Source organism: Dama dama, chromosome 27 (assembly GCF_033118175.1).
Source record: "Dama dama isolate Ldn47 chromosome 27, ASM3311817v1, whole genome shotgun sequence".
NCBI lineage: Eukaryota > Metazoa > Chordata > Mammalia > Artiodactyla > Cervidae > Dama > Dama dama.
This window is the reverse complement of record NC_083707.1, coordinates 36,075,774-36,102,891: the sequence shown is the minus strand read 5'-3', so window position 1 is coordinate 36,102,891 and position 27,118 is coordinate 36,075,774. Positions and strand designations below refer to the sequence as shown.

The window sequence follows — 27,118 nt, the reverse complement described above, 5'->3', positions numbered from 1 at the left end:
GGGCTGCACAATCAAGAGAATCAACAGGGAGGAAGGGTGAGAGAGGATTTTTGTCAATGGAATTGCCCCTCCATCCTATTCCATAGGGGATAGAAGTGTGTCTGTATAACTGATAATTTACCAACACCAATCCATTCTTGTGGGAAAGGACTATGACATCCTTATACATCCCCTGAGAGGTCAAGCATCACTAGTTCTGAGCCCCAGGTCTGTGAGTAGCACCTGGAGCCCATGGATCTCTTGAAATCCTGTCCAAATGGATATCTGCACATTTTTGTGGGGCTAGGTCATAGTGTTCATGTTGCTTGTTCATTGAATGACTTTGTCACAATTGTAGGCCATATTTGCAGCATGGGATAACCTGTGTGCAAGCATGTGAAAATGTACACATTGGATAAAGGGGTTTAAAGGGAACTTTTCATTCCCTAAATATTAAGAATCTGTAAAATCTGTATTTGACAAACATTGCTTATAGCGTTCCCAAGCTAGAAGGATAAATTATGGTCCCTGAGAAGGTGTCTTTTAAAGGACCTCAAGGTGTACCATCACTCAAGGTCTGTTTTGCCTCCTTGCTCAGTGACTAAGTCTCCAGGAATTCACTCGCTATATTAGATCATTTGTTCTCATATGCTCTTCATTGCCTTTGAAACACCTCCAATTCTAGCAGTGCTTTACAGGAGCCAAGGGTTTGAAACAGCAGCCTAGGCCTGAGGTATTTGGAAGACCACCCTCCCGATCCCCTTGGGTCCTTGGTGGAGCAGGGCCCACAAACTAGACAAGGTCCAGGCTCAGAAGGGGAGCAAAGAGAGGGATTTAACAGGGAGGCCTAGCGACTTTGCTTAGTATGGTGGTAGAAATATACATTCCTAGTCACGTGGCCATGCACTGGCCTCTTCTGCAGTTGGAGGCAAGGCACGCACCTGGTGTGTCTGTTGTCTGATGCTCCCCTGTGCGTGCGCCATGAAGCGCACTGGGCGGAGATGGTGGGGATGGGGTTGAGGGGGAGGGTAGGGGGGCATTCCTGGGCACTAGAGTTCTACCATGGTAATCAGTTCCTCCCAGTTCAGGGAAGCCCTCAAGGGCTTCTTAGCTGGGACTTAAGGAAGTCAACAAAAGGATTGTCGAGAATGACTGATCCCATGCCCTGGAATGCAAAGCCCGCACAGTTGGTGGTACTTAATTATATACAATAAACTAGAAAGGGCATACAGTGGGTTTTGATATCAGGTTCCAGTTGCTCCTCACTAAGGACCTGGTAGAAACCCTTCATCAGTGCGGCTAAGGAAATAGTCCCAGTCTTGTCTGACTCTGGCTGTATGTCCACACCGCCTCCCCGCACCTTTCCTATCACTGGGTGTCTGCTCCTCCTGTCTCAGCTGGAAGCATCCGCAGACCCCCTTACTGATCACTGTGGAGGGGGAAAGGTGACTGTCAGAAGCATGCAGAGAAATTTCACATTTTTCATCAAGATGGGAAGTTAAGAGGAGGAAACCAATGAAAAGTGCCCTGGCTACGGATTCAGTTTTTGTGCCCATCCACCACCACTGCCAACAGGTTTTGTCCTTGTCACAGGGGAGACATGGTCTGGGCTCCTCTCTGACTTGAATGAACTGTTCAGAGGTAAACTGAGGCATATGAAGAATGTTAAGGGTTTATTTGAACAAAAACCCATTCTACTCTCGGGGCACCAAACCAGAAGTGGTTGAGAGCATTCTGTCTGACAGGAGCTGTGGCAGGACTTACAAGGAGAAGGTGCAGATGCAAAGACAGAAAGTTATTGATCTGACCCAGCTTAAAGCCTGAAAAGTGAATGCGTTTAGCCACTAAGTCATGTCTGACTCTTTGTGACCCTATGGACGGCAGCCCGCCAGGCTCCTCTGTCCATGGGATTCTCCAGGCAAGAATACTGGAGTGGGTTGCCATGCCCTTCTCCAGGGGATCTTCCCAACCCAGGGATCAAACCCAGGTTTCCCACACTGAAGGCAGATTCTTTACCACTGAGTCACCTGGGAAGCTGTGCAGGTATAAAACTTTAGTATTGGAAGCAGGTTGGCCATTTGGTAAATAAGAATCCCCACATTTTGACAGTGGATCTTAGATTGGCACTCATTTCTCTGCCTGCCATGCTGGTTTGATGTGCCCTAGATGTCATATAAGAATCTACATGACTGTTGTGCAGACACTCATTTTATGTTCTAGTTTGCTTATCCTTCACTCTCTAGAAACCACTTTCCATCATCAACAGAAATCATCTGTATCCCCTCTGTGCCCCAGTGAGCAAATCATAGACACTCCACCTTAGGGTTTCCCAGCTTGTTGGGACAGGAATGATTGATGGTAGGAACCTTCCTTACAATCTATTTTGCTTACTTCCATTTCCCTGTTGTCACAGCTCTCCCTGTTCTCCTATTCTTTCTTTTTTTGCCCAACTCTTTGCGACCCCATGAGCTGCAGCATGCCAGGCTTCCCTCTCCTTCACTATCTCCTGTAGCTTGCTCAAACTCATGTCCATTGCGTTGGTGATGCCATCTAACCATCTCATCCTCTGTCGCCCCCTCCTGCCCTCAATCTTTCCCAGCATCAGGATCTTTCCCAACAAGTCAGCTCTTCGCATCAGGTGGCCAAAGTATTTGAGCTTCAGCTTCAGCATCAGTCCTTCCAGTGAATTTTCAGGGTTGATTTCCTTTAGGATTGACTGCTTTGATCTCCTTGCTGTCCGAGGGACTCTCAAGAGTCTTCTCCAGCACTGCAGTTTGAAAGCATCAGTTCTTCGGTGCTAAGCCTACTTTATGGTCTGGCTCTCACATCTGTACACGATTACTGGAAAGACCATAGATTTGACTATACCGCCTCAGACAACCTCAACAATCTAGATTATCTGTCTAGATAATCACAAGCCTTTGCTCTTTTCTTAAAAAAAGATCTTGTCTCCATCCCCTACTCTGTGATCCTTCCCATCCTCCCCTGGGCCTATTCAGCAGAAACCATTAAAAGGAGGGGCCTTCCCAGAGCCCCAGGGTCCACCTGGAGCCCCTGACTTTTCCAACTCCATTTGGATAAACATTTCTCTTCAATGCTTCGTGCCCCATTGGGATGTGTGTCTGGGAAGTAAGCAGGAGTGGAAACAGACAGATCTTCCCACCAAGCTCAAGGTTGGGAAGATTTATTCCTATGTAACAGTCCTATGGATAAAAATGAGTAAAAATGCAATCATACAGTCATTTGAGTGCACTGTCTACCCTAATAAATTAGTATGTCTAATTTTATAAGCACTGTCATAACCATGGCTGTAAGTGGGATTTTTCCTTTTACTTCCTTACTACGTGTTGTTTATTAGGTGGTGTTTCCCCTAGGTGCTGTATAATGGGACAGATTGTTTCAGGGCAACCAGTAGGTTGTATTTACAGGCGGATGGTTGTCTTTACTAGTAACTGTAACACAACTGCTTTCCAGCAGGAAGGAGCATCAGAAAGTAGCTAGAGCTATTCAGTCCAGACTTCATCTGATTCTACATTTAGCAATGAATGTCTTGTGAATCACTGAATCCTTCTTTTCCACTTCCTCTCCAAGGCCATGCATAATGTGAAGTCAATGAAATAGTGCTCTCTCTGTGCTCATGAGGTGACACTGCTGGTCTGTCATCAGTAGGACCTGAGACGTTCAAGTGGCTTTTCCAACAGTAAGGTGGGGAAGCTTTGCTCCCCGAAGAAGGGAGAGCAATGTCAGGCCTCATTCTAGGAGGTGGCTGGGTGCATCCTTGGTCTGCCAGTCAAGCCTGTCCCTGCATCACATGATGAAATAGTGAAAGTAAAAGTCTGTCAGTCGTGTCCAACTCTTTATGACTTCGTGGACTGCAGCTCACGAGGTTCCTCTGTCCATGGAAGTCTCCAGACAAGAGTACTGCCTTGGTAGCCATTCCCTTCTCCAGGGGATCTTCCTGACCCAGGGATTGAACCTGGGTCTCTTACATTACAGGCAGATTCTTTACCAACTGAGCCACCAAGGAAGCCCATATCACATTGTATAGTGGCCGCTAAAGACAACAACATCTTAACCAACAGGGATTGTTTTACAATAAGAGATTTTAAAGAATAATAAGCAATGAACCCACACTATATTCTAAACTATATACAGGTTTCTGGGAGTTTATGTAAACCAGTAGGTGCTGCATATTAGAAATAAAATATATGAATGACTCCTTGGTGGGTGATCCTGCTATTCCAAATTCTGCCTTCACTGGAGTACTGGGGAAAATCCTGTGCTGGGTGCAGATTGGACATTGTTGTGAGGAACTTGTCCAAAGCCTGTTATTCTTTCAGGCTGTTTAACCAATTTACAACCCTATTTAGGAGTGTTGGGCCATTTGGGCAATAAAATTCATTTCTTTGAGCATGAAATACAATTAAATAATTTTATCCTAAGCACTGCATACTGTATGAAATTGTATATAAAATTGAATAAATGGACCAGAGCTGATGTGGTCTCGACCAAACTTTGCAATTCTCTGCTGTAGGAGGTCAAGTTCAAAAGGCATCCTGCCTCCATGCTGAGGGGTTCAGCTGGTGTATTTATAATGTCTTTCTCTTTCTGGATCCATTTATTGCTGTTTAATACATTTTTGCATCTCAGGAATGTACAGAGGTTTCATGCTCCTTTGGACTCTTGGATTTTTTCCTTCTTAGCAGGTGGGGTTTTAATTCCTGAATGATGTTAGCAGGCCAAGAGAATATCTTCCAGACTGAGGGCTGTCATTTGGAATCCCTTCCTCCACGTGAGAAAGAAATTTGCTTTCAGGGGGCTCGTCAGAGTTAAGTCAAACCTGTGCTGGTGGTATGAAATTAACAGATGTGTGAGAGTTGAACCCTAAAATAAATAGTGTCAGTTTCACTGAGAATCTAGGGCTCTCTCATCCCACTGATACTATGAATTGGTAATTTATGAACGTTCCACGCAAGTTTTAAATTCAAAACTTCTAATGTGCACAAACCCCTAATAGAAGCGTGTATACCATCTCTACTACCTTGAAGGAGAGAGGCAACAATGGGCCAGGACAGGCTCCACCATGTCCAGCTTGACGGGGTCAGTGATCCTGAACTTCTCATGGGATTCTAAAGACAGAACAGTGGTTTGACTTGTTTAAATGATGTGGATCTGTTGCACCAGGTTAAAGGGCCTGCTGGCCAACTTTAGCAACCAGTTCTGCAGGAGGCAGAAGCTCTGATTTGTAGCATTTGCTGACTTTCTGTGGTGTAAATACTCCCAGTGTGATGAACTTCAAGCTGCCTGCTGAAGTCTTTGAACATAATGTTAGGTGTGCTCAGGCTCTCAGTTGTGTCCAACTCTACGACCCCATGGACTACATACAGCCCACCAGGCTCTTCTGTCCATGGAATTCTCCAGGCAAGAATACTGGAGTGGGCTGCCTTTTCCTCCTCCAGGGGATCTTCCTGACCCAGGGATTGAACCCATGTCTCCAGCATTGGCAGGCGGTTTCTTTACTCCTGAGCCATCTGTAAAATGTGAGGAGATATATGCAGTTGGGGTAAGCTGGCTCCAGCACAGCCCTGAGAAATGATGGGAAGTCATGAATTTGATTTTTGCTTTGGAAATACTTTTTAAAAAGCATCTCTACTGTCTGAAGAAAGTCACTATGTGTGTGCGCCTACTCAGTCACTCTGTCGTGTCCCACCCTTTGCGACCCCATGGACTGTAGCCCCCCAGGTTCCTCTGTCCATGGGTGTATATGTGTGTATACATATACATACATGTTCTTATCCATCTTTTCATCTAGTTGTTTCAGTTTTAAACAGATTTCTAAATTTAACACTCATTTATGAACTGTTTACAAAGGCATGGCAATGTTAATAAGCATGTACTTTTCCACTTACTTTACATTTACGTGTAATTGGTTGCATGCCTTCTGACTTTCTAGTGTAGTGACTTTCCACTTTTATTTTCCAGTTTCATTCCTTTGACTTCTACACCCAGGGCTGAATGCCCCATACAAAGATTTCTTCCTCTTTATGTCCTTTGTCCAGTTTTAATCACAATTGTGAATACCAAGCTGGTGAACAGATGCTCTTCACCAAATCTGGGGACCACACCCCCCTCACGACTCATCCCGTGGTCTGTACAATAGATCCTTCCCATTTTTCTCATTACTTATTTCTCACCAGCTTTCCCCCGTCCCCCTGGGTCATTTCGAATCGATCAACTTCTCTTCAAGGTTCTGAACAGAGATTGCCTTCCTCACAGAACAGATAATTCCTTTAAAACGCCGACAGTAAAAATCTGTCTGTCTGTCTTGGCTCACTTTTCCCTTAACTCAAGTGTCCTCAGCTCTCGTCTTCACTTGAAGGAAGTGGAAAACACATATTCACACAGAAATGAAGAGTGTGTGTCAGGCTGATTGGTATTTTCACCAACACCGAGGTCCTTTTTTTTTTTTTTTTCTTCTTCATCAAAGCAGTCGTTTTGTTGGTTTGAAAAAAAGAATCAAGTAGGTCTGTGAGAGAAACATGGATTGTCTTTTTTATTTTTTTCCAGCACCTGCTCTGAAGCATAATTTCCACATGCCCCAACACTGCTTCAGTGATAAACAACGAACACCCTATCATTAACTGAGGCTTACCCGCTCAGCTCAGCTGCCCCCAAATGACACTGTAAAAGCAAGCATGCTCAAGGCAAGTGTTGGGCTGTGAGTTTGCTTTCTCACCTCTGTTCTGGCGGGTTTAGTTCTGTGAGAGCTGAGGGATGCCAGACACAGCCTTGCAACCCAGAAGGGTGTATAGATCTGCATTTCTTTAGTTAGTAAATCCCACTGCACTGCCCTCCCCTCCAGTGGTGAAAAGAAAATGCTTGCTCTGTAGCCCAGGGTTCCTGCTTATTTGGTTGGAAGGTGTCCTGTGTGTCTGTATTTTGACCCTTAACTGAATGCCTCTCCCAGGACGTCTACACCCTGGCCTCTGGGACACTGAGCTTGGCGTGTTCCTTGTCACGCAGGAAGCTGGCCACAAAGTGGGGGAGAAGGTTGTGAAAGCCTTGTACGTGGCACTATTGCCAGTCAAGTGAGACTGGGGCCGGCTGAGGGGTGACAGCACGTGTGTCCATGGTGGGCTCTACGCTCCAGGCTTATGTTTGTGACCCTGCAGGGCGTGTAGGGGGTACAGGAGGCGTTTGGTTTGTTCAGAGAAATGCAAAAGCAGCCCTCCAGAACAATTGCATTCCCCTGCCAGGGTGGTGGGATTCCCTGCTGGTTCAGACCACCAGAATCTGCCTACAGGGTGGGAGACCCGGGCTCTATCCCTGGGTTGGGAAGATCCCCTGGAGGAGGACATGGCAATCCACTCCAGTATTCTTGCCTGGAAAATTCCATGGACAGATGAGGCTGGTGGGCTACAGTCCATGGGGTCGCAAAGAGCCGGATTCGACTCAGCAACTAACACACATACACACCAGGATGGTAGCCAAGGTGATGGCATTTGAATTATTTGAAAATCACACGAATGAACCTAATAGATTTACATCATGTGACCTTCAGAAGAACCAAGGGGTTTCAGGGCTTGAGGGAGGCTTATTAGGAGAGGATTCATCCAGGAGGAAACTTGTGAGGAAGGTTTTCTTTAAAAGAAGGCATTTGGTAAGAGAAGAGTGTTGCAGGGAGATGGAGGGCCAATCTTAGGATGTGGAAAGGAAACAGGCAGACCCTGAGGGCGCGCTGTGAGCTCCCAGCCCAGACACCCCATGCTCCTTCCAGCTCGTGCTCAGATCATCCTCCCCGAAGCCTTCTCTGACTACCTGCTTCCACTGCCATCCACCTGCTCTCCACACGCCCTCTGTCCATTTCTTGCTTTCCCTGGTGAAGGAAATTGCAGCCCACTCCAGTATTCTTACCTGAGAAATCCCATGGACAGAAGAGCCTGGTGGACTACAGTCCATGGGGTCTCAAAAGAGTCAGACACGATTTAGCAACTAAACAACAGCCGTGTTTTTAAAATATCTTCCCACTCTCGTGTAAGTTCTATAAGGACAGAGATTGTCATCTGTTTTGTTCACCATGATATCCAGTGTGTGGTACAGACTAGATGCTGCATCCTTGTTTCTTGAATAAATACAATATAGTAAGAAAGAAGTATGGTGGGCTGTGTTTTGGGATTTAAATAACTTAGGCGGAGAATTAAGAGACCCGAGTCTTGAAGCCAGGGCCAGCCTGGGAGGGTGGTCAAGTTCACTGGGCTGCAATTCCCCCACTAGTAAGATGGATACTGGCTGAGTCAACCACTGACCTCCTCTGGACTGTGAAGTTCTGAGGACGTGCATGGTCAGAGGATGCTAGCAGTGAGCATCTTGAGATCTGCTCCGAACCACCTGGAGCCGTTAGTGTGGCAGTGGATTTCTGAGCCACGGGGTCAAGCTGGTATTTGTAAAAAGAATTGGATTTTTCTGAAGTACTCCAAGTAGGTTTTTTCCAAAGGGGGCGGTTAAGAGGCTATATATTAATTTTTTAATCATTGTATTTATTTTATTTTTTGGCTGTGCAGGGTCTTCATTGCTTTGCAGGCTTTTCTCTAGTTGCAGTGAGTGGTGGCTAGTCTTCACTGCGGTGCACGGGCCTCCCTTGTTGTGGAGTGCAGTCTGTAGGGCGCACGGGCTTCAGTAGTTGCGGCTCCCAGGCTCCAGAGCGCATGCTCAGTGCTTGTGACACACAAGCTTAGTTGCTCCACAGCATGTGGCACCTTCCTGGACCAGGGATTGAACCCATGTCTCCTGCATTGGCAGGCAGATTCTTTACCACGGAGCCACCAGAGAAACCCCCTTGATACATTAACTTTTTTATTACCACTTAATAAAACCTTCTTTCACTTCCTTCCTTTCCACTAACGTATCTCACCCAACTCCTGCCGCCTTGAACCACCAGCAACTATTTGGGTCCATAGATGGGTTAGCCATTGACTTTTAAGGCTTCTATTTCAGTGAACTAGAACTTCAGAAGAAAACTCAACAGAGGCAGCCAACCTTTTTTGGTTTCAAGCTCAAGGCTCTGCATGCCTCATAGTTTACCTTGAAATTACTGAGTATAAATCTACCTTCTCAGGGACTTCCCTGGTGATCCAGTGGCTAAGACTCTGTGCTCCCAATGTAGGGGACCCAGGTTTGATCCCTGGTCGGGGAACTAGATTCCATATGCCACAGCTAAGAGTTGACTAAACATGCTGCATGCTATAACTAAAGATCCTATGTGCTGCAACTAAGGCCCAGGACAGGCAAATAGATAAATAAAGATATTTTTTAAAAAATAAAATTATCTTCTCTTCCCAGGCCACTCCATTCCAGAAATTTCACCACCACTGGGGGACGATTCCTCTGAGGGGCCAACAGACCTTACCAGCCAAACCTCCAAGCCAGTCCTGACCCCTCCAAGAGATGATGAGGATTTATTTAGAGTGGAATAAACTTTCTGCTCAAGTATGTCACCACAGAATAGGAAGAGAAATTACAGTCTGTAGAAACCTTAGGCCTGTAATGGTTAACTTGTTGGAGAAAAGTTTTCCTGCTCATTTTTGTTGTTGCTGTTCAGTCGCTAAGTCGTGTCCGACTCTTTGTGACCCCGTGGACTGCAGCACGCCAGGCTTCCTGTCCTTCACTATCTCCCAGAGTTTGCTCAGACTCATGTCCATTGAGTCGGTGATGCCATCCAACCATCTCATTCCCTGTTCCTTCATTTCTGAGAAAGGCTCATCTCTCAGCACTTGAAAGGATGTTTCTATAGCCCTGGGTTTCAACAGAACACCCCACAAGTGTAACCTGTTTGCCTCCTCTGATTTCTCTCTTTAGGCATACTTCACTTGGCTTTGTTTTGCTTTCACCTCTGGAAGTCAGCAACCTTGGAGGAGAAACCTGTGATCATTTGGGTTTAGCTCCCAGCTCAGCCACTCACTGGCTTAGGTACTCAACCTCACTGACCCCCACTTCCCTAAAAATCTATAAATTGGGGTCAGAAGTCCTACTTGGCAAGGTTATTAAAGGGTGTGGCTTCCCTGGTGGCTCAGTGGTAAAAGAATCTGCCTCCCAGTGCAGGAGCTGAGGGTTCGATCCAGGGATCAAGAAGATCCCCTGTAGGAGGAAATAGCAACCCACTCCAGTATTCTTGCCTGGAGAGTTCCATGGACAGAGGAGCCTAGCAGGCTACAGTCCATGGGGTCACAGAGTTGGACACGATTCAACAACAAAGTGGCTGGGCAGGGGTACGTGGCACACATCGGGTTCTCTAGACTGGCCACCATCCTTAGCAATTCCTCTTCACGTTTGCTGCAAGAGCAAACTCTCATCCACTAAGCAAATATCTCGTGGCTTTCCTCCAAATACCTGTGCAGTTCAAGCATCCAGCTCAATTATACAGCAGGGTCTAATGGCCCAAGCTGGAGCCGAATTTTCATGCGTCCTTTTAATTAAAAGATTGAATGCCTGATCACAGAAGGACATTGTTTGGTGGTGCTGATAATGAAGTAGTCAGGGCTGCTGAAGTGTATCATTAGGAGGGTTGACAATAAACTCCATGCCCATAGAATGAAATGAATAGGAAGAGGGCCAGGAGGAAGCGGCCAGGGCGAGGGGCAGATGTAAGAGACGTGATGGATGAACTGCCCCCCGGGGCGAGGATTCCTCTCCTCAGAACTGAAGGCATTTGTTTACAGTTCATATAATAAAGGATTTCTTATTATAAAACTACAAGGAGAAAGTAATGGCATTCTTTTGAGACACTATACATCCTGGCAGACATTGTATGTTCTGAGTGGCATCATTATCTGGCTTTTGGCTTTAACAGTTCTTTTTTTAGCAGACAAGGTATACATTATAAATTTTAAACAAATAATGCAAGCATAACTTTTACATTAAAACCAAAACAGAACTGGCTGCCCTTTATATACATATATGCGTGCTCAGTCACTTCAGTCACATGCGGCTCTTTACAATCCCATGAACCATAGCCCACCAGGCTCCTCTGTCCATGGGATTTTCCAACCAAGAATACTGGAGTGGGTAGCCACTTCCTCCTCCAAGGGATCTTTCCGACCCAGGGTTCGAACCAGCATCTCTTGTGCCTCCTACATTGCAGGAGGATTCTTTACTGCTGAATCAATGGGGAAACCCCATGCATATACATGAAAAATGTTAATGAAAGAAACTATACATTTAGTAAATGTGTAGAATATTAATATAAGCTCAGGATGAATGCTGAAGATTTCAAATTCATAAAACTCTTCTAAATTATTTTTCTGATTTGAATACATCTTTATGAATATAGAGATGTGGCGAGGCTTTTTACTTCTTTTGCCCAGAAAGTGATTTTGTTTTTAATTCTTGTCCTCCTGTTATCATGATTCCCTGAATTGTGTAAGAAACTTGGCATAGTATGGTGTCTATGTGCTTGCTCAGTCATTTCTTCTCTTTGCGACTCCATGGACTGTAGCCCGCCAGACTCCTCTGTCCATGGAATTTTCCAGGCAAGAATACTGGTGGGGGTTGCCATTCCCCTCTCTAGGAGATCTTCCCAACCCAGTGTCGAATCCAGGTCTGCATTGCAGGAGGATTCTTTACCATCTGAGCCACCAGGGAAGCCTCTAGTAAGGTCACCAGGGATTTGTATTTTGGAAACTAAATACTCATTAATAATTTTTAAAAAAATGCTAGCTAAATCCATATCCCATCATTTAGTAAATAGTCTTTATAATAAGGAAAAACTAATTATTCGTGGGATAAAATGTTTTATGGACTTAACTTCTGTTCTACCGATATTGCCCAACATCCAAGTAACTAACTAGGATGTTCACTCTTACTGTTTTGTTGCTTTTCAGGTCATTTTAATCATAGGGATGAATTTGAATCATCAGTTTTACTGTTAGGGCCAAATCATTCTCATGGGCTTATGGGAATATATGCCACCAGGCAGTAGATTAATAACTATAAAAAAACCACATGAAAAGCTTACTACAAAACTCAGATCAAAAAAAAAAAAAAAAAACAAACTCAGATCAAAACCTGTGGTTTTCTGAATTTGCCGTCTACCAGCTTTCTGAAGCTTCTCTGTGGTAACATGATCTTTATGGCAACACCACTGAGCTCTGGACACTATGGTAATTAAGACAGCTGGGAAGTGCCCTACGCTCGCCCACGGCACCAGCCTTCACGTAGCAAGGAAGGCCGCTTGCTGATCAGTACGCATCCGTGTTAACAGAGAGCCCTCCTTTGGTGATGGTCGAAAAATATGATAGTGAAAGAGACTCTTGTTTTCCAAAAAGATTAGAAAAACAGACTGGATTGGGGCTGGGACCACAGAACTTGGGAGGGCTCTTTATGGAGAACCACAGCAGAAAGAAATTCTCTTTGCTGGTGAATTTTTTTGGCCTTCTGCACCATCATTCCCACAGCGTTTCAATGTATTCTCTCCAACCAGCTAACCACCCCCTGGTAGGCGGCCCCATCAACCCCCATCTTCTTCCTTTAAACAAATGTGTTGTTGGAAACAAGGGTGAATCAGGGAACTTGGAGTTTGTGGACTGGGGATCAAATTGTCAGTCTATTCTGAACTTCCGCAGAATACTCAAGGAGTTAGCCAGAGGGATTCTGACTTCCTTTGGCTTCCCCGATGTTTTTTGTATAATACAGCCTTGGACACTGGAAGATGCATTCAGAACAGGAGCCTAGAATCGAGTTCAGTGGGGCTAGAGCAAGGCGGGTAGCCTGTGGGAGGGCACGGATCCTGCAGACACATTCTGTCTGTGGGCTGCTGAATTGCAGATGTGCTGTTTGGGCCAGGCTCTGTGATCAGCTGGCTCTCGGTGGTGAGGGGCACGCAGGTTTCACTTCCTGAGCTAGAATCTCTTCTCTGCAGCTCGCCTCCATCCCTTCCCTGCCCTTCCTACCCGCCCCTCGCAGTGGGAATCAAGTCCCCCATCTCTGGAAAGTAATGCTAAGAAAACAAACACTACAAAGGCTGGTAACAGGGGGATAGCTCTCTTGAATGTTTTCTGTGACCATCTAGGTCCAAGGAGGAGGGGGTCCCCCAGCTCCGTGAGCCAGCAGGGTCTCTTTGTAGTAGGCATCCGTATGTTTGGCCAGATGTCCTCCCAGCGGAGGGCAGATAGGGAAAGATAAAACAGAATTCTTATGAAAAATAAGTCTTGGGAGGGAGAAAAAACAAGACAGAGAAAGTGTGTCAAATGGGATGGGAGGTGCCATCTGATGTTGATTAAATGCTGATAGAGTCAGCAAGGAGAAATGCATGTCACAAGGAAGTGACCCTGCTCTTCGGCGTGTGGGCCAGTGACAGCCGTCTGGGAGCAGAGCTGTCAGACCAAGATGTCCAGGGATAAACCCAGCACCGGCTGGCATGGCAATCAGGGGAGGGAAGGACCCCTGCACCAGGAATCAGGATGCATTCTTTCGGATTCTGCTTTACCTGGCCTCACTCTCCCCGTCAGTAACAGGACGATGCTTGACCAGGCGACCTCTAGTCAACTCTCTAGCCCCAGATTCTGTTATCTACTGTCATCTCCCCTCTGACCAAATCTTCTGAGGCTCTTATAATGGAATGTAAGAAATAGCCCTGGAGAGATGTGAAGAGTTCACTGCCGACCCCCCCCAGGGTCCTAAAACCCAAAAGGAATGAAACCTCACATCAGCCATAAAAGTGTCATCTAGTCTTTCCACAGCAGCCTGGGATCTACTCTCCTCCTGTGTTTTACAGTTGCCACCAAAACGTGTTAACTGTTTTCTGAACATGAGATTCAGCAAGTCTGTGGGTCTACCTGCTGTTCAGTCGCCAAGTCATGTCTGATTCTTCACAACCCCATGGCCTGCAGTACGACAGGCTTCCCTGTCCCTCACCATCTCCTGGAGTTTGCGAGAGTTCATGGCCATTGAATAGGTGTTCTCATCCTCTTTCACCCTCTTCTCCTTCTGCCTTCAATCTTTCCCAGCATCAGGGTCTTTTCCAATAAGTCAGCTCTCTGCATCAGGTAGCTAAAGTATTAGAGCATCAGCTTCAGCATCAGTCCCTCTGATGAATATTCAGGGTTGATTTCCTTCTACCTGTTCTTCTTCCCTCCCAATTCCAAAAATATTTTCACTCTGCATGCGTGCTGTCATTTCAGTTGTGTCCAACTTTTTGGGACCCTATGGACTGTAGCCTGCCATGCTCCACTGTCCATGGGATTCTCCAGGCAAGAATAATGGAGTGGGTTGCCATGCCCTTCTCTAGGGAATCTTCTTGACCTAGGGATCGAACCCACATCTCTTACATCTCCTGCATTGGCAGGCACGTTCTTTACCACGAGTGCCGCCTGGGAAGCCTGGGTATAAGGGGACTTTGTTTCATTTTAAACTCTCAAGATTACAGAGAGTTTAAGAGCAGATGAACATGTTTGTGTGTGTTCATCCTTTAGTTAAGAGTGAACCGTTGAAAGTTTTCTTTTTTTTTTTTCTTTCTGGCACCTTCATGAGGTCAGCAGTGTTTTGTTACAGGGTAGGGCTGGATTCCAGTGGGAATGGAAGAGGAATCTTCCATTGAGATAAGAAGATCTCACACTAGGGACTGGGGCTGTGGAAATGGATAGGAAAGCTTAAGCAGAGAGACACTGGAACCGTGATGTAGGGGAGATATCATGGCGTTTGGAGTCAGACAGACCCCGGTTTAAATTCTAGCTATGATGTCTGTGGGATGTCATTTCAGCTCTTGCTCTCTGCTTGAAGGGTGGTTATGTGAAGTCCCTAGATCAGAGTCTGGCACCATGTAGGCAGTAAAGTGAAAGTGTTAGTTGCTCAGTTATGTCTAACTCTTTGTGACCCCATGGACTGTAGCCCACCAGGCTCCTCTGTCCATGGGATTCTCCAGGCAAGAATACTGGGACAGGTTGCCAGTAAGTGAACATCAATAAACTGTAGATGAGATGATCATGACAAAAATATATGTAGGAAGATTAAAAACATGGATTGAGTTAGAGAATAATTTTAAGAGAAGACTTCAAGATGTCTGAGTGTGAGTACCTGAAGGATTGGGTTGGTGGTAGTATTTAGGGATGGAAATAAGTAAGTTGGGTGGAAGTTGGAGATCTGGTTTGGCAGGACTGGTACCGATGTCAGTTTTGGACACAGGAGGGGGCAGTGAAACATCCAGGTGGCAATGGAAGAAGGAGGATGGAAAGGAAAGGAGAAAAAGAAGTGAGAAAAACACGATACTGAGAAGCTGGTTAACTCTAGGTCTGTTTGATCAATGAGTCCGACTTTACAGGTTCACCTTCAAGGGACTGGTTAACCAAAGGTTGATCTAGCACGACCATCTCCTAAAACAAACCTCAGCACCTCAAAATGTGTTCCTCCAGTGAAGCATCTCCTAGACCTAGTTAGAAATGCAGAGTCTTAGCTCCTGCCTTAGACCTACTGAATCAGATCTGCATTTCAATGTGATTTGTGAGCACTTTTTGAGAAGCACTGTTCTAATGCACGGCGGCCAGACCTGCAGCATCGCACGCAGCCCCTGGGAACTTGTTGGAAATTCAGATTCTCAGGCACCTTCTCAGACTTCCTGAATTAGAAAGGCTGTGTTTTAACGAGCCCTTCAAGTGAATCCAGTGGGATGGGATGGTGGTAGTATTGAGAGATGGAAATAAGAAAGTTAAAGAAACACTGCTCTAAGCCATGAATCACTGCTCTAAGCCATGGAACAGAGTGCTTGAACCCACTCCCCTTGGGCGTATAACCCAGAACACTGGAGGGATTGGTTAAACCCTGGAAGTTAAATTTGAGGCATTGTTCTATGCTGTTTCTCTCATCATTTTGCATTAAACACAGCTGAAGGACTCTTTTCACTGTAGAAGGGCACTAGGCGTAAAATTACAAACCAAAGGGTAGGAACTTCGGCTGTGGCTTAATCTTCACAATTTATCCATCAAAAGTTATTGAGCACAATTCTAGGAGATCAGTCCTTTATGTGCTATTGCTCCTGGGGGACGCTATTAGTGAGATGCACATAGGAAAACCAGTCAGGGCAAGGAGGACTCTCCCAACATGCCTTACAATGTGATTTTCTCATTAAAGTGTCCAGAGCCTTTGTCTTCTGTGTTTCTAATAAAACTATGGCAAGTTCCCTTTTTATGCGTTAGTTTCTAGAGTCCCTTGCAGAAGTGATGGTGGTTTACCACTTAGAGTGTTTTTCAAACAGTTCAACTGTGAGCAATAAAAATTTACCTATTCTCATCAGAAATGTCTGGTTTTTCTGGTTGTTCCCTAGTTGTTATTCATATCACTGTGATAACTTAAATAAGGGTCGCTGTCTGTTTTCTGCATATATGTAATGTACAAAAGTGATTATATATTGAACATTTTAATCCTAAAATTACCTATATTTTCTGCTAAAGTAAATTATAGCACATTATTGAGTTATATAGTACATTATAGCCAGTGGCATGCTGGTAAACCAATTTGGGATGTGTGAGGGCATCATGTATAGTGTTTGCAAATTTCCATGGTATAAATAGTCCCTCCAGGGTTGATTTCAAGCTGCCAACAATTTAACAACCAGCTCCCCAAATTCCTACAAATTTGACAAGTGACTCTTGAAAGCAGTAGGAATTAACTCAAGCATACCACTGAAACAAATGTCAAGGGAAAAGTCACTTTTTTTTTTTTTTTTTTTTGCTTAGTTGTGTTTGAATTACTGTTGGTCCAACAATGGCTGAAACAGGTAGATTTGGGTGTTTTAAGTCTTTTGTCATATAGAGATCTTATCATAATGGAATGTGATTTGGAAACTGTTCTATGAAACAAAGGTCTGTGCTATTTTCAAGTCATTAAATATGTTTATAATAACATAATGGCAATATTTAAGTTGTGTTAAATGTGTTGCTCAAGGGGTAAGTATGTTTAATTTTAAAATACCACTCAACCTATAGAAAGGCATATGTGAAAACTATTTTCTTATAGTATTTAAACCAAAATGCAAAAATTTACTTCTGAAATGGTGTTTTTGGCTACTGTTGTTAAGATTTGCCTTTTCTTACAGGTATTCAGGAAGGAACACAATGTACCAAATGTAAAAATAACTGGGCACTGAAGCTTTCTATCATATTATTATACATTTTATGTGCCTTGCTTACCATCACAGTAGCCATTTTGGGATACAAAGGTAAGTACTGTTTCCTTTTTCCTTCTAAAAAGCAAGTTTCCCTTCATTCATTTACACCTGAAAACACAAGTACATTTGCAGGCTTGAAGTAGTTCATTAATACAATTCAGATGCAAAACTTAAACCTCTGAAGCTCCATCTTTATGTCTTGAGCTTCTTATAGCTGTGGAATCTGAAAGGAGAGAAGGAGCAATTCCTCTTGAGTCATTTCAACCATAATCATGGTCCTTTTATGAGTTGTAATTTTCTTCCCTCTTTGTTGCTTTTTCCTACTTATTTCCAGATACTCCCTCTTCCTCTGTCTTTTTTCATCTTATCTCTAAGAGGCCCCACAGAAACCCTGGAGTCAGCACACAGGAAAACTCTATTGACAGAGGAGAAGACCTCCAGAGACACGGCTTACGTCACCCGAGGACTGGCCTTATAATTCCCTTTTTTTCTCTTCAGCACATTTACTGTGGTCACTGTTGTTTATCTAGCTCCAGAAAAACACAGCGCTATAGACATGAACCACAGAGATGGTACCACTGTCTCAGCTGTGCTTTATGGCTTATCAGACATTCTTTGAACATGTCTGGTTTCAGATTGGTGCAGGATTTTTGCCTAAATCCCCCAGACTTACAGATAAAGTAGGTTGGTTCTCCCCACCCCCATGGGCATTCCAGACACCACAGGTGAAGGTGTCCTGATTCAGAATCACAAACTATGTAAACCCTTTTATAGAAAACAGCCATGGAAGCCTCACAGAGACACGCGAAACAGACGTGTCGTCTGGCTTCAGTGAGAGAGGCAGACATGGGGTCTGCTCATCTTCACCCTGACAGGTTAACAGTGGAGAATTCCACACATTCCCATCTCTGTTCCCTGCCCCATCAATTTGACCTGGGGACAAAGTGAATTCCCTCCAACTTGTAACTCCCCCCACTATTCTCCCAGGAGTTAGTGGTTTCCTGAGACCACAATGTACTGGAATGAGAATGGTCCCTGTTCAGTTCTTGAGTCCACCATTTGAAGAGCAATTGCTAGTGTTTATTAAGTGCTCGTTGACGTGCCAGGAATTACGCTGAGTCCTTGTGTGGCTGTGTAACCTGGGTATGAATTGTAACCTCTTAGTGTTACTGAATTTTTACCTGTAAAATGACAGTATTGGTGCCATTCTTCGAGGTGCTTAGGATGAGCAAAGATGATATAACGGAGCCACCTGTTCTGAGGTTGGGCCCAGCGGAGTGGCTAAATCTCTCTCTTCCTTCTTGTTGTTTAGTGGCTAAGTTGTGTTGAACTCTTTGCAACCCCATGGACGGCAGCACGCCAGGCTCCCCTGTCCTTCACTGTCTCCCAGAGTTTGCTCAGACTTATGTCTGTTGAGTCGATGATGCCATCTAACCATCTCATCCTCTGCCTCCCCCTTCTCCTTTTGCCTTCAGTCTTTCCCAGCGTCAGGGTCTTTTCCAGTGAGTCGGCTCTTCGCATCAGGTGACCAAAGTATTGGAGCTTCAGCTTCAGCATCAATCCTTCCAATGAATATTCAGGGTTGATTTCCTTTAGGATGGACTGGTTTGATCTCCTTGCTGTCCAAGGGACTCTCTTCCTTGCTTCTTCATAACTGCATTTTTACAGTTCTAGCCATGAGAATGGCAAAACATATTAAAAATAATATAATCAAGGCTTATGGAGTCCACTTCTAAACCTCTTTCCATGGAAAATTGTGTGTGTTTCCATAGTGTGTTGACTGATGAACTTGGGCAGTGGAAATATGGAAAATTACCAGGCCATTTTATCCAGTTGCAGTGAGTTAATCTCACCCAGGATTAACAGAGCAAGTGTTAAGAAAGGCTATTAAATCATGGTGAAGGCTGGACAGGGGGATGAGGGGGAGGAAACCTAATGGGGAAAAGGAGGGTGTTTTATGTCCTAGGTAATTCAGCCTGGCTGTCTTCCTTTACTGGATTATTGAGGTCATTACTCACTTCTCCACAACTTTTCCTAGTGAACTCAGATAAAGAAGAGGCTTGAAATCAAACCGTCATTTAACCGGTATCCTTAAGGCTCGGCACTATGTGATGTCACGAAAGTAAACAGAGATGAGAAAGGTTTGAAGAAATACCTCTATGTGGTATTTGTCATTTTTACTTCTGAAAAAAAAAGTCTAGAATCTTTAGTTATACAAATAGATCCGAAGGAAGGGGGTTTGTTTGTTTTTAAGGTACAGATATTTCCTCTGCTTTTATGAGCGTGGAAAGGCCTTCTCGGCTCTGGCCTGTTTGTGTGGGTCCATTTGCCTGGAACACATTTTCCCTCTTCTCCACCTTTTTCTCATGACTTTCTCTTCCTTCTTTCCTTTCATGTCTCCCTCAGACACGTGTCCTGCGAGATGTCCCTGTAAGCTGAGTTGGGTGCCCACCTGCTGGTTCCCATGGCATCATTTCTCACTCTAGTCCCTGTTGCACTATATCACTATGGCCATTGGGTCTGTCCCACCACCCAAAGTGTAAGCTCCAAGAAGACAAGAAGCTATCTTTTATTTATTAAATCTCCTACTAGCATGTGGCTCATAGTATATAACTGGGACCCAATAAAGTTTACTGAGTGAATTAATGAGAAGATAGAGGGATGGTTGAATTGTAAATTATGACTGACTTCTATAAAGGCAATCAGTCGATACCCAGTGACCTCTAAGGCAATTGCTATGACTCAGGGCCCTACCTGAAAGCTTAAAATCCCAAAGATCGCTTGGCCTGCTCTGGGTGTATCTCACCGGGATAAAGGGGGATGAGTTTGAGGGGGTGAGACAAGTTAGAGGCAAGACCATGTTCTTATCCCTCTTTCTCTACTCCAAGGCCCCCATCCCTCAGGCTTCTACTGACAAAAAGAAGATAATACAACATGCAGTTTTTGTCTTTAAACACAGCCTTGATGAACTCAAATACTGATATTTTCCAGATGTGTTTTCTCTTTACTTTGAACAGTGATTCCTCTTTCTTGTTGATAAGATTCTGGTGACCCAACATGGTAAGAGGCAGAAAGATAAGTTCTTCCTTCACACACATCCCTTTGAAGTCTGGAGAAACTCACTCCACTGTAAAAAAAAAAAAAAAAAGGAAGAAACAAAAAATATTCAGTGAAGGAAGAGGTTTCTCTGAAGGAGAAGTTGGAAGGAAATAAAATAGAAACTCCGTTATTTATCAGAGTTTGCAAAGTCATCTCCATAGCGTTTTCTTCAAAACTGTTCTGTGTGTGTGTGTGTGTGTGTGTGTGTGTGTGTTAGTGTTAGGTGCTCAGTCATGTCTGACTCTTTGCGACCCTATGGACTGTGGCCTGGCAGGCACCTCTGTGTATGGAATTCTCCAGGCAAGAGTACTGAAGTGGGTTGCCATTCCCTTCTCCAGGGGATCTTCCCTACCCAGGGATCAAACCCAGATCTCCTGCATTGCAGGTGGACTCTTTTCCATCTGAGCCACCAGGGAAGTCCCAACTGTTCTTTAGTTCTCTTTTTATGTCACTTATGCAGATACAAGTTAGGATATAACTTAAGTTCCTTCCAGAGAATTTGCTGAACAAGTCAGAGGATTGCTGAGTCACCCAGACAGGTCAGTACCCTAGTGGTGTCCGTGCAGCATGTCAGCCACCTTACAAAAAGCCCATTCTTGGATGGTTACAGCTTGCTGCACCCTCTGTCCTGGACTATTTATCATTCAGGCAGAAGCCACCTTCTAAGTTCAGTGGGCTGTTTTTTTCTCTGGACAATTCCCTGAACAGGAAAATCCTATTTAGTGGTCCTGCCCAGCAGGATGCTACCTTAAGGGATTTTAGATAAGGAAGAAAGACATCTGAATCTTTCTCAGTAAGAATCTCCTCTAATACAGCATCCCTAGTCACAGATGTCTGCCTTGCTGCTTACTGCTGCAAGGTAGCATTACAGCTGGGTAAGCAGGCTTTCAAATGAGCATCAGACCACACTGTGTAGGTGTTGTAAGAATCAAGGATAACACCCTCCCACCAGACAGTATTTTTGTAATGAAACCTGAAATAGTGTTCAAGGTAGACATGTCTTTATTAGACCCCAGGGGAGTGTACCTGGTATTACTGGGCAGTCCCAGATACCAATGAAGGGTTGTGTTTCCTACAGTCAAACTGGTAGACATCCTCCTGAGCACCAGGCAGGACCTCTGCACTCTATTCTTTCTTGTCCCCAAGGCCCAGTCATGAGCGATATCTCTGGATCCTCCACGTCCATGTTTGCCCCAAACATGACAAGTACTTGGTAGACCTCTAAGAATGATGAGTATAAAGGTAAGATAAAGAAGACATAGTCCTGGGACTTCCCTGGTGGTCCAGTGGTTAAGAATCTGCCTTCCAACACAAGGGACTCGGGTTCAATCCTGGGTCAGGGAGCTAAGATCACATGTGCTGTGGAGCAAATGAGCCCACGCAACTCAACTAGGGAGCCTGTGTGCCACAAACTACAGAGCCCACATGTTCTAGAGCCCATGCAATGCAACTAGAGAGAAGCCTGTGTGCTGCAACGTAGAGCCCACATGCCACAACTAAGACCCAACCCGGCCATAAAAAATAAATATTAAAAATAAAAAGGCTAGCAGACCATGAGTTGGTCTTCTTAACAAGAAAAAAGACACAATTCTTCTCAAGGGATTTTTCTTGGAAGAAACCATATTTAGGAAAAGGAAATACTCAATGAGGGGCAAAGTGGAATTAAAGAGTAAACATGGATGTTGGAGTTAGATCGCCTGGCCTGGGATCCCGCTTAGTCTCTTATAAGCTGTGTGACTCTAAGGAAGTTACTGGACATCTCTGGGCCTTGATTTTTTTCATGTGTGAAATAACAGTCCTAGGGATTAACCGCAATGATGATGTGATATACCTTGGAAAGAGGAAGGCAATTTGTAGAGGCTGATTTTATTGCCATTCAGATACAGGGTCTGTTGATATGGAATCGGATCATCAGGGAAAGCTTAGCACAATGGGCCAATGAGATTCAGAGTAGACCTTAAAGAATGGGTGGAATCAAGACAAGGGAGGAAAAGGTTAGTGGCCCAGATCAAGGACTTTTATAGGACTTCCTTAGTGGTCCAGTGGTTAAGAATCTGCCTGCCAATGCAGGGGACACGGGTTCAATCTTGCCTGGTCTGGCAAGATCCCACATGCAGTGGGGCAACTATGCCTGTGTGCCACAACCACTGAGCCTGTGATCTAGAGCCCATGCTTCACACAAGAAAAGCCACTGCAACGAGAAGCCCTTCCGCAACTGGAGAAAGCCATTGAGCAGCAACCAAGACCCAGTGCAGCCAAAAGTAAATAAATTTTTAAAAAATTTAAAAAACACTGGAGGGGACATATGTATATCTATGGCTGATTCATGCTGATGTATGGCAGAAACCAACACAATATTATAAAGCAATTATCCCTCAATTTAAAGTAATTAAAAAAAACCCAAGCACTTTTATAGAAAAGGTGTTATTGTTGGATTATCCTAGAGAATTGAGCTTTTTGGGTATTTGAAGAGGGGCAATGTTTCATATATATGACACCTAAAGTAATACTTTGAAGATAAAAGTCTGTCAAGAAACACTTTCTAATAAAGGGGACCATGTTAAAAAACAGACTGCTTGGACCCTTCTGTGTTCCCTGTTTGTTTTCCTCATGTGAGAACAATCTATACATTGAGGTCTCCTTCCAAAGACGGGGAGTTTTTAGGGTCAGAGAGGATTTCTGCCACTGTTTTCCTGACTGAGAATTTGTGCTATTGAGTTAAGAGTAAAAACTGGTGAAAATGCTGTGTTATTACAGCAAGTGTTGCTTCTGGTCTCCATCAGTCTAGCATTTTTAAGCAGTTGCAAGCTGCCAGCTTTGCAATCCTCAAGTTTGCAGCTTTTATATCCAAATTCTATTTTTAAACACAGATACACCGCCCTGGTGCCTCCAACCAGTTCATTAGCCCTTGTGCGCGGGGCAAAGAGTTTTCTAGCACCAAAGAGAAACCTAACAGATTTTTTTAAAGTGAATGTATTTATTCCTTTTACTCTGTACAAACCTGAATGATCTGTCTATGACAGTTCTGTGTTTTTAAAAAGTAAAATGGAAGACAAATTAGAGAGGGTTGAAAATGACTGCCTGTCAGCATATTCAGAGGTTTCTCTGGTTTCCAGGAAAAAGGGGCAGGACTTAAGGTCCCTGTGTGTGGTTTGAGGACAGACTGAGGCTTGTGTTTTGATTTGAGAATCAAAACTGAACCTAAACTTGTAAACATGCCATGTTTTATTTTTTTAAAGGGTAGCTTCGCTAAAATGCAGATGAACATTTTGTTCTTTGGAGTTTCTAGGAATAAGCATGCCTGTCAGACAACCCTCAGATTATTTTAACTGTACCTCTGGGTCTATATTGTAATTTTTTGAAAAGAAAAAAAAAAAAGATAATTATTCAACTAAATGCCATGCTCATTGCCAATGCCAAGGCCTCCCTGGGTTGGTTTGTACATTTGTTTGCATAACCTCTAGCTCAGTTGATTTTTTTTCCACAGTCTCAGCAGCCAGCAGGCAGATTCTTGTTTATTTAAATAAACAACATAATGAATAAATCTGTGATGAATACCTACTACGCGCCACACACTGAGCTAAGAGCTGGGGATAAAACCAGCACCGATTTTCCTGCCCTAAGGGGTATCGGGGACTTCCCAGGTGGCGCTAGTGGTAAAGAACCCACCTGCCAATGCAGGAGACGTAAGAGACTTGGGTTCAATCCCTGGGTTGAGAAGATCCTCAGGAGGAGGGAGGGCATGGCAACCCACTCCAGTATTCTTGCCTGAAGAATCCCATGGACAGAGGAGCCTGGCGGGCTACAGTCCATAGGTCGCAGAGAGTCAGGCACAACTGAAGTGACGTAGCGAAACCATGACACCACCATGATGGGAGTCCTGTGATCAGGAGAGAGACCCCAGCAAGATAGGCTTCAGCATAGGTTTCCCACAGGTTGTGACCAGCTGAGTCTTGAAAAGCAGGGAGGGCTTAGCTTGGGGAAGAAGCCTGGGAAGAATGTTCTAGGTGGGGAGAAGCATGCATAGAAAGGCTTGGGGGGAGAAAGTGTTTGATGCAAGCCACACATTTCATTATGACTGGACTGGAGAAGCCTGGGTAAGAGCACAACCAGCTTCTCCAGGGAAGGTGCCGGGAGCCTTGGGGCTGGTTCACTTTAGGTCACACAGATGCGTGGGAACATACATCTGCTCCCTGACGAGAGCTCCAAGAATCTTCTCACGTGGTCCTGCATGGCTGGAAGGCTTGCTGAATAAACTAGACTGGATCCATTGGCCCACAAGTAATATATAAACCATAGCCATATATATATATATAAACCATATATAAACTTTAGAAAATGAGTCATCATTTTTTCAAAAGCTGTCAATACCAAGAGGGACAGTCAGCCTTGATCTCAAGCTGCTGGAGGTTAGATTTCATGGGAGTCACTTCTGGAGAGAGACACTCTTACTTGACATGCTTTTTTTTTTCACTTTGTATACTTTATTCGTTTCTATATTTTTATTGGAGATATTTGATTGACAATATTATATTAGTTTTGGTGTCGAACATAATTGATTCAATATTTTTACAGATTATATTCCATTTAAAGTTATTACAAAATAATGGCTATATTTCCCTGCACTATACAATATATCTTTGTTTTTCATTTTATTCATAATTTGTATCCCTTAATCTCCTACCCCTCTTGTCTCTCCCCTCTTGCAACTGGTAACCACTAGTTTGTTCTCTGTATCTGTGAGTCTGTCTCTGTTTTGTTATGTATACTATATTAGCTTGTTTTATTTTTAAGATTTCACATATAAGTGACATCATACAGTATTCATCTTTCTCTGTCTGACTTATTTCACTAAACACAATACCCCCCAGGTCCTTCCACGCTGTTGCAAATGGCAGAATTTCATTCTTTTTTATGACTAATATTTCATTGTGTATATAAGCATCACATCTTCTTGATCCATTCTTCCACTGATGGTCACTTAGATGATTCCTTATCTCGGCTATTGCAAACATTGCTGCTATGAACATCGAAGTGCACATATCTTTTCAAATTAGTGTTCTCATTTTCTTCAGGTACATACCCAGATGTGGAATTGCTGGATCATGTGGTAGTTCTGTTTTTAGTTTTTTAAGGAACCTCCTTACTGTTCTCCGTAGTGGCTATACTAATTTACACTGTCACCAATAGTATACTAGGGTTCCCTTTTCTCCACATCCTCACTAGTATTTGTTATCTGTAGACTTTCTGACCAGTGTGAGACATTGTGGTTTTGACATTGTGGTTTTGACTTGTGTTTCTCTGGTGATGAGTGATGTGGAACATTTTTTCACTTATCTGTTGGCCATCTATATATCTTCTTTGGGAAAATGTCTATTCAGGTCTTCTGCCCATTTTCTAAATTGGCTTGTTTTTTGATGTTGAGTTGTATAAGCGGTTTATATATTTTGGATAAGAACCCCTATGAATCATTTCATTTGCAAATATCTTCTCTCATTCGGTCGGTTATCTTTTCATTTTGTCAGGGGTTTCCTTTGCTGTGCTAAAGGTTTTGAGTTTAATTAGGTTCCATTTGTTTATTTTTGCTTTTGCTTCCTTTGCCTTAGGAGACAGTTCCTAGACATTTTAGGATGATAAATTTATAATCATAGAGAATTAATTCTTCTGAGAATGAATAAGAACAGTGGCTTTCATTTAACACTGCATCACTAACTTTTCCAATCATATACAGTCAGGAAAATGCTGGGGGAGAAGTCTTCTTGGGAAATTATTATTATTTGGAAATCCACTTGGGCGTCTTCTTGTGAACTGTTAAAGATTCACATGTCACTAAGGAGAAGCAGATTGTCAGGCCTTAGTGGTGAACTCAGGACAGAGTGGCAAACACCCTTGACTTCGCATCTCTTTTACTAGGACTTTATGTATAAACTTGAGCTAGATGTTCTTTGCTGTGGCATCTCCTTGCAGATAAGTGAGTCACACCTGCCAAGAATGGCAGGGAGTCTGAGTGACACAATTTTGTAAATAAATTACAGTGTTATGCTTCCACCTATAGAAATTAATATAAATGATAATACAAATTGAGGACTTTTATAATACAAAAAAATTTAGTGAGTTCTAAACTATTTCTTGAGTCCCCAAGGCACAACATAATCATGAGAACAGCTAAGAACCTAGAGTTCTCAACCAACTAAACTGCCATTGGGGTTTGCAACAAGTACGTTATTTATTTTCCTAAAAGAATGGCTTTCCCCCTAGATTTGATTTCATTTATACTTTTTGTTTTATTCTGTTTCCTTTATTCTATCATGAAATGATCTTTTGTTGAAACTGAAAGATAAAATGTGAGCAGGTATGTGCATTAATCCATTGATTTCCAAATCTTAGTTGTAGAGAAAATGGACAATGTTACAGGTGGCATGGAGACATCTCGCCAAACCTATGATGACAAGCTCACAGCAGTGGAAAGCGACCTGAAAAAATTAGGTAATCTGCAATGAACATGAACTATGAAGTTGAATCCCTGTAACTCAGCGGTCCCTAACCTTCTTGTTACCAGGCACTGATTTCATGGAAAACAATTTTTCCACTGACCAAGGGTGGGAGGGAGGATGGTTTGGGGATGACTCAAGTGCATCACATTTACTGTGCACTTTTTTTCTATTCTTATTACATCAGCTCCACCTCAGGTCATCAGACATTAGATCCCAGAGGTTGGGGACAGCTGCCCTAACTCAACTCTATGTAAATGACCACAGTTTTGTTTTGTTTTGTTTTTAAGAATGACAGGGCTCTAAACTCACATTCACCTGGAAAGACCTTAACCTTTCATATTTGTGTTAATCTTTCCTCATGATTTAATTCAAAAGCTTCAAAATTTTAAAATTA

General features: G+C 43.7%; 1 protein-coding gene across 1 annotated transcript in view; it reads left to right on the top strand.

Annotated features, from left to right (window-relative positions):
• The window catches only part of COLEC12 (collectin subfamily member 12), a 177,949-nt gene that overhangs the window by 121,564 nt on the left and 29,267 nt on the right, over nt 1-27,118 (top strand). Inside the window, exons 3-4 of the mRNA XM_061130846.1 lie at nt 17,060-17,182; nt 26,618-26,716. Coding sequence (XP_060986829.1) covers nt 17,060-17,182; nt 26,618-26,716 — 222 coding nt within the window. The remainder of the gene's footprint in view (nt 1-17,059; nt 17,183-26,617; nt 26,717-27,118) is intronic.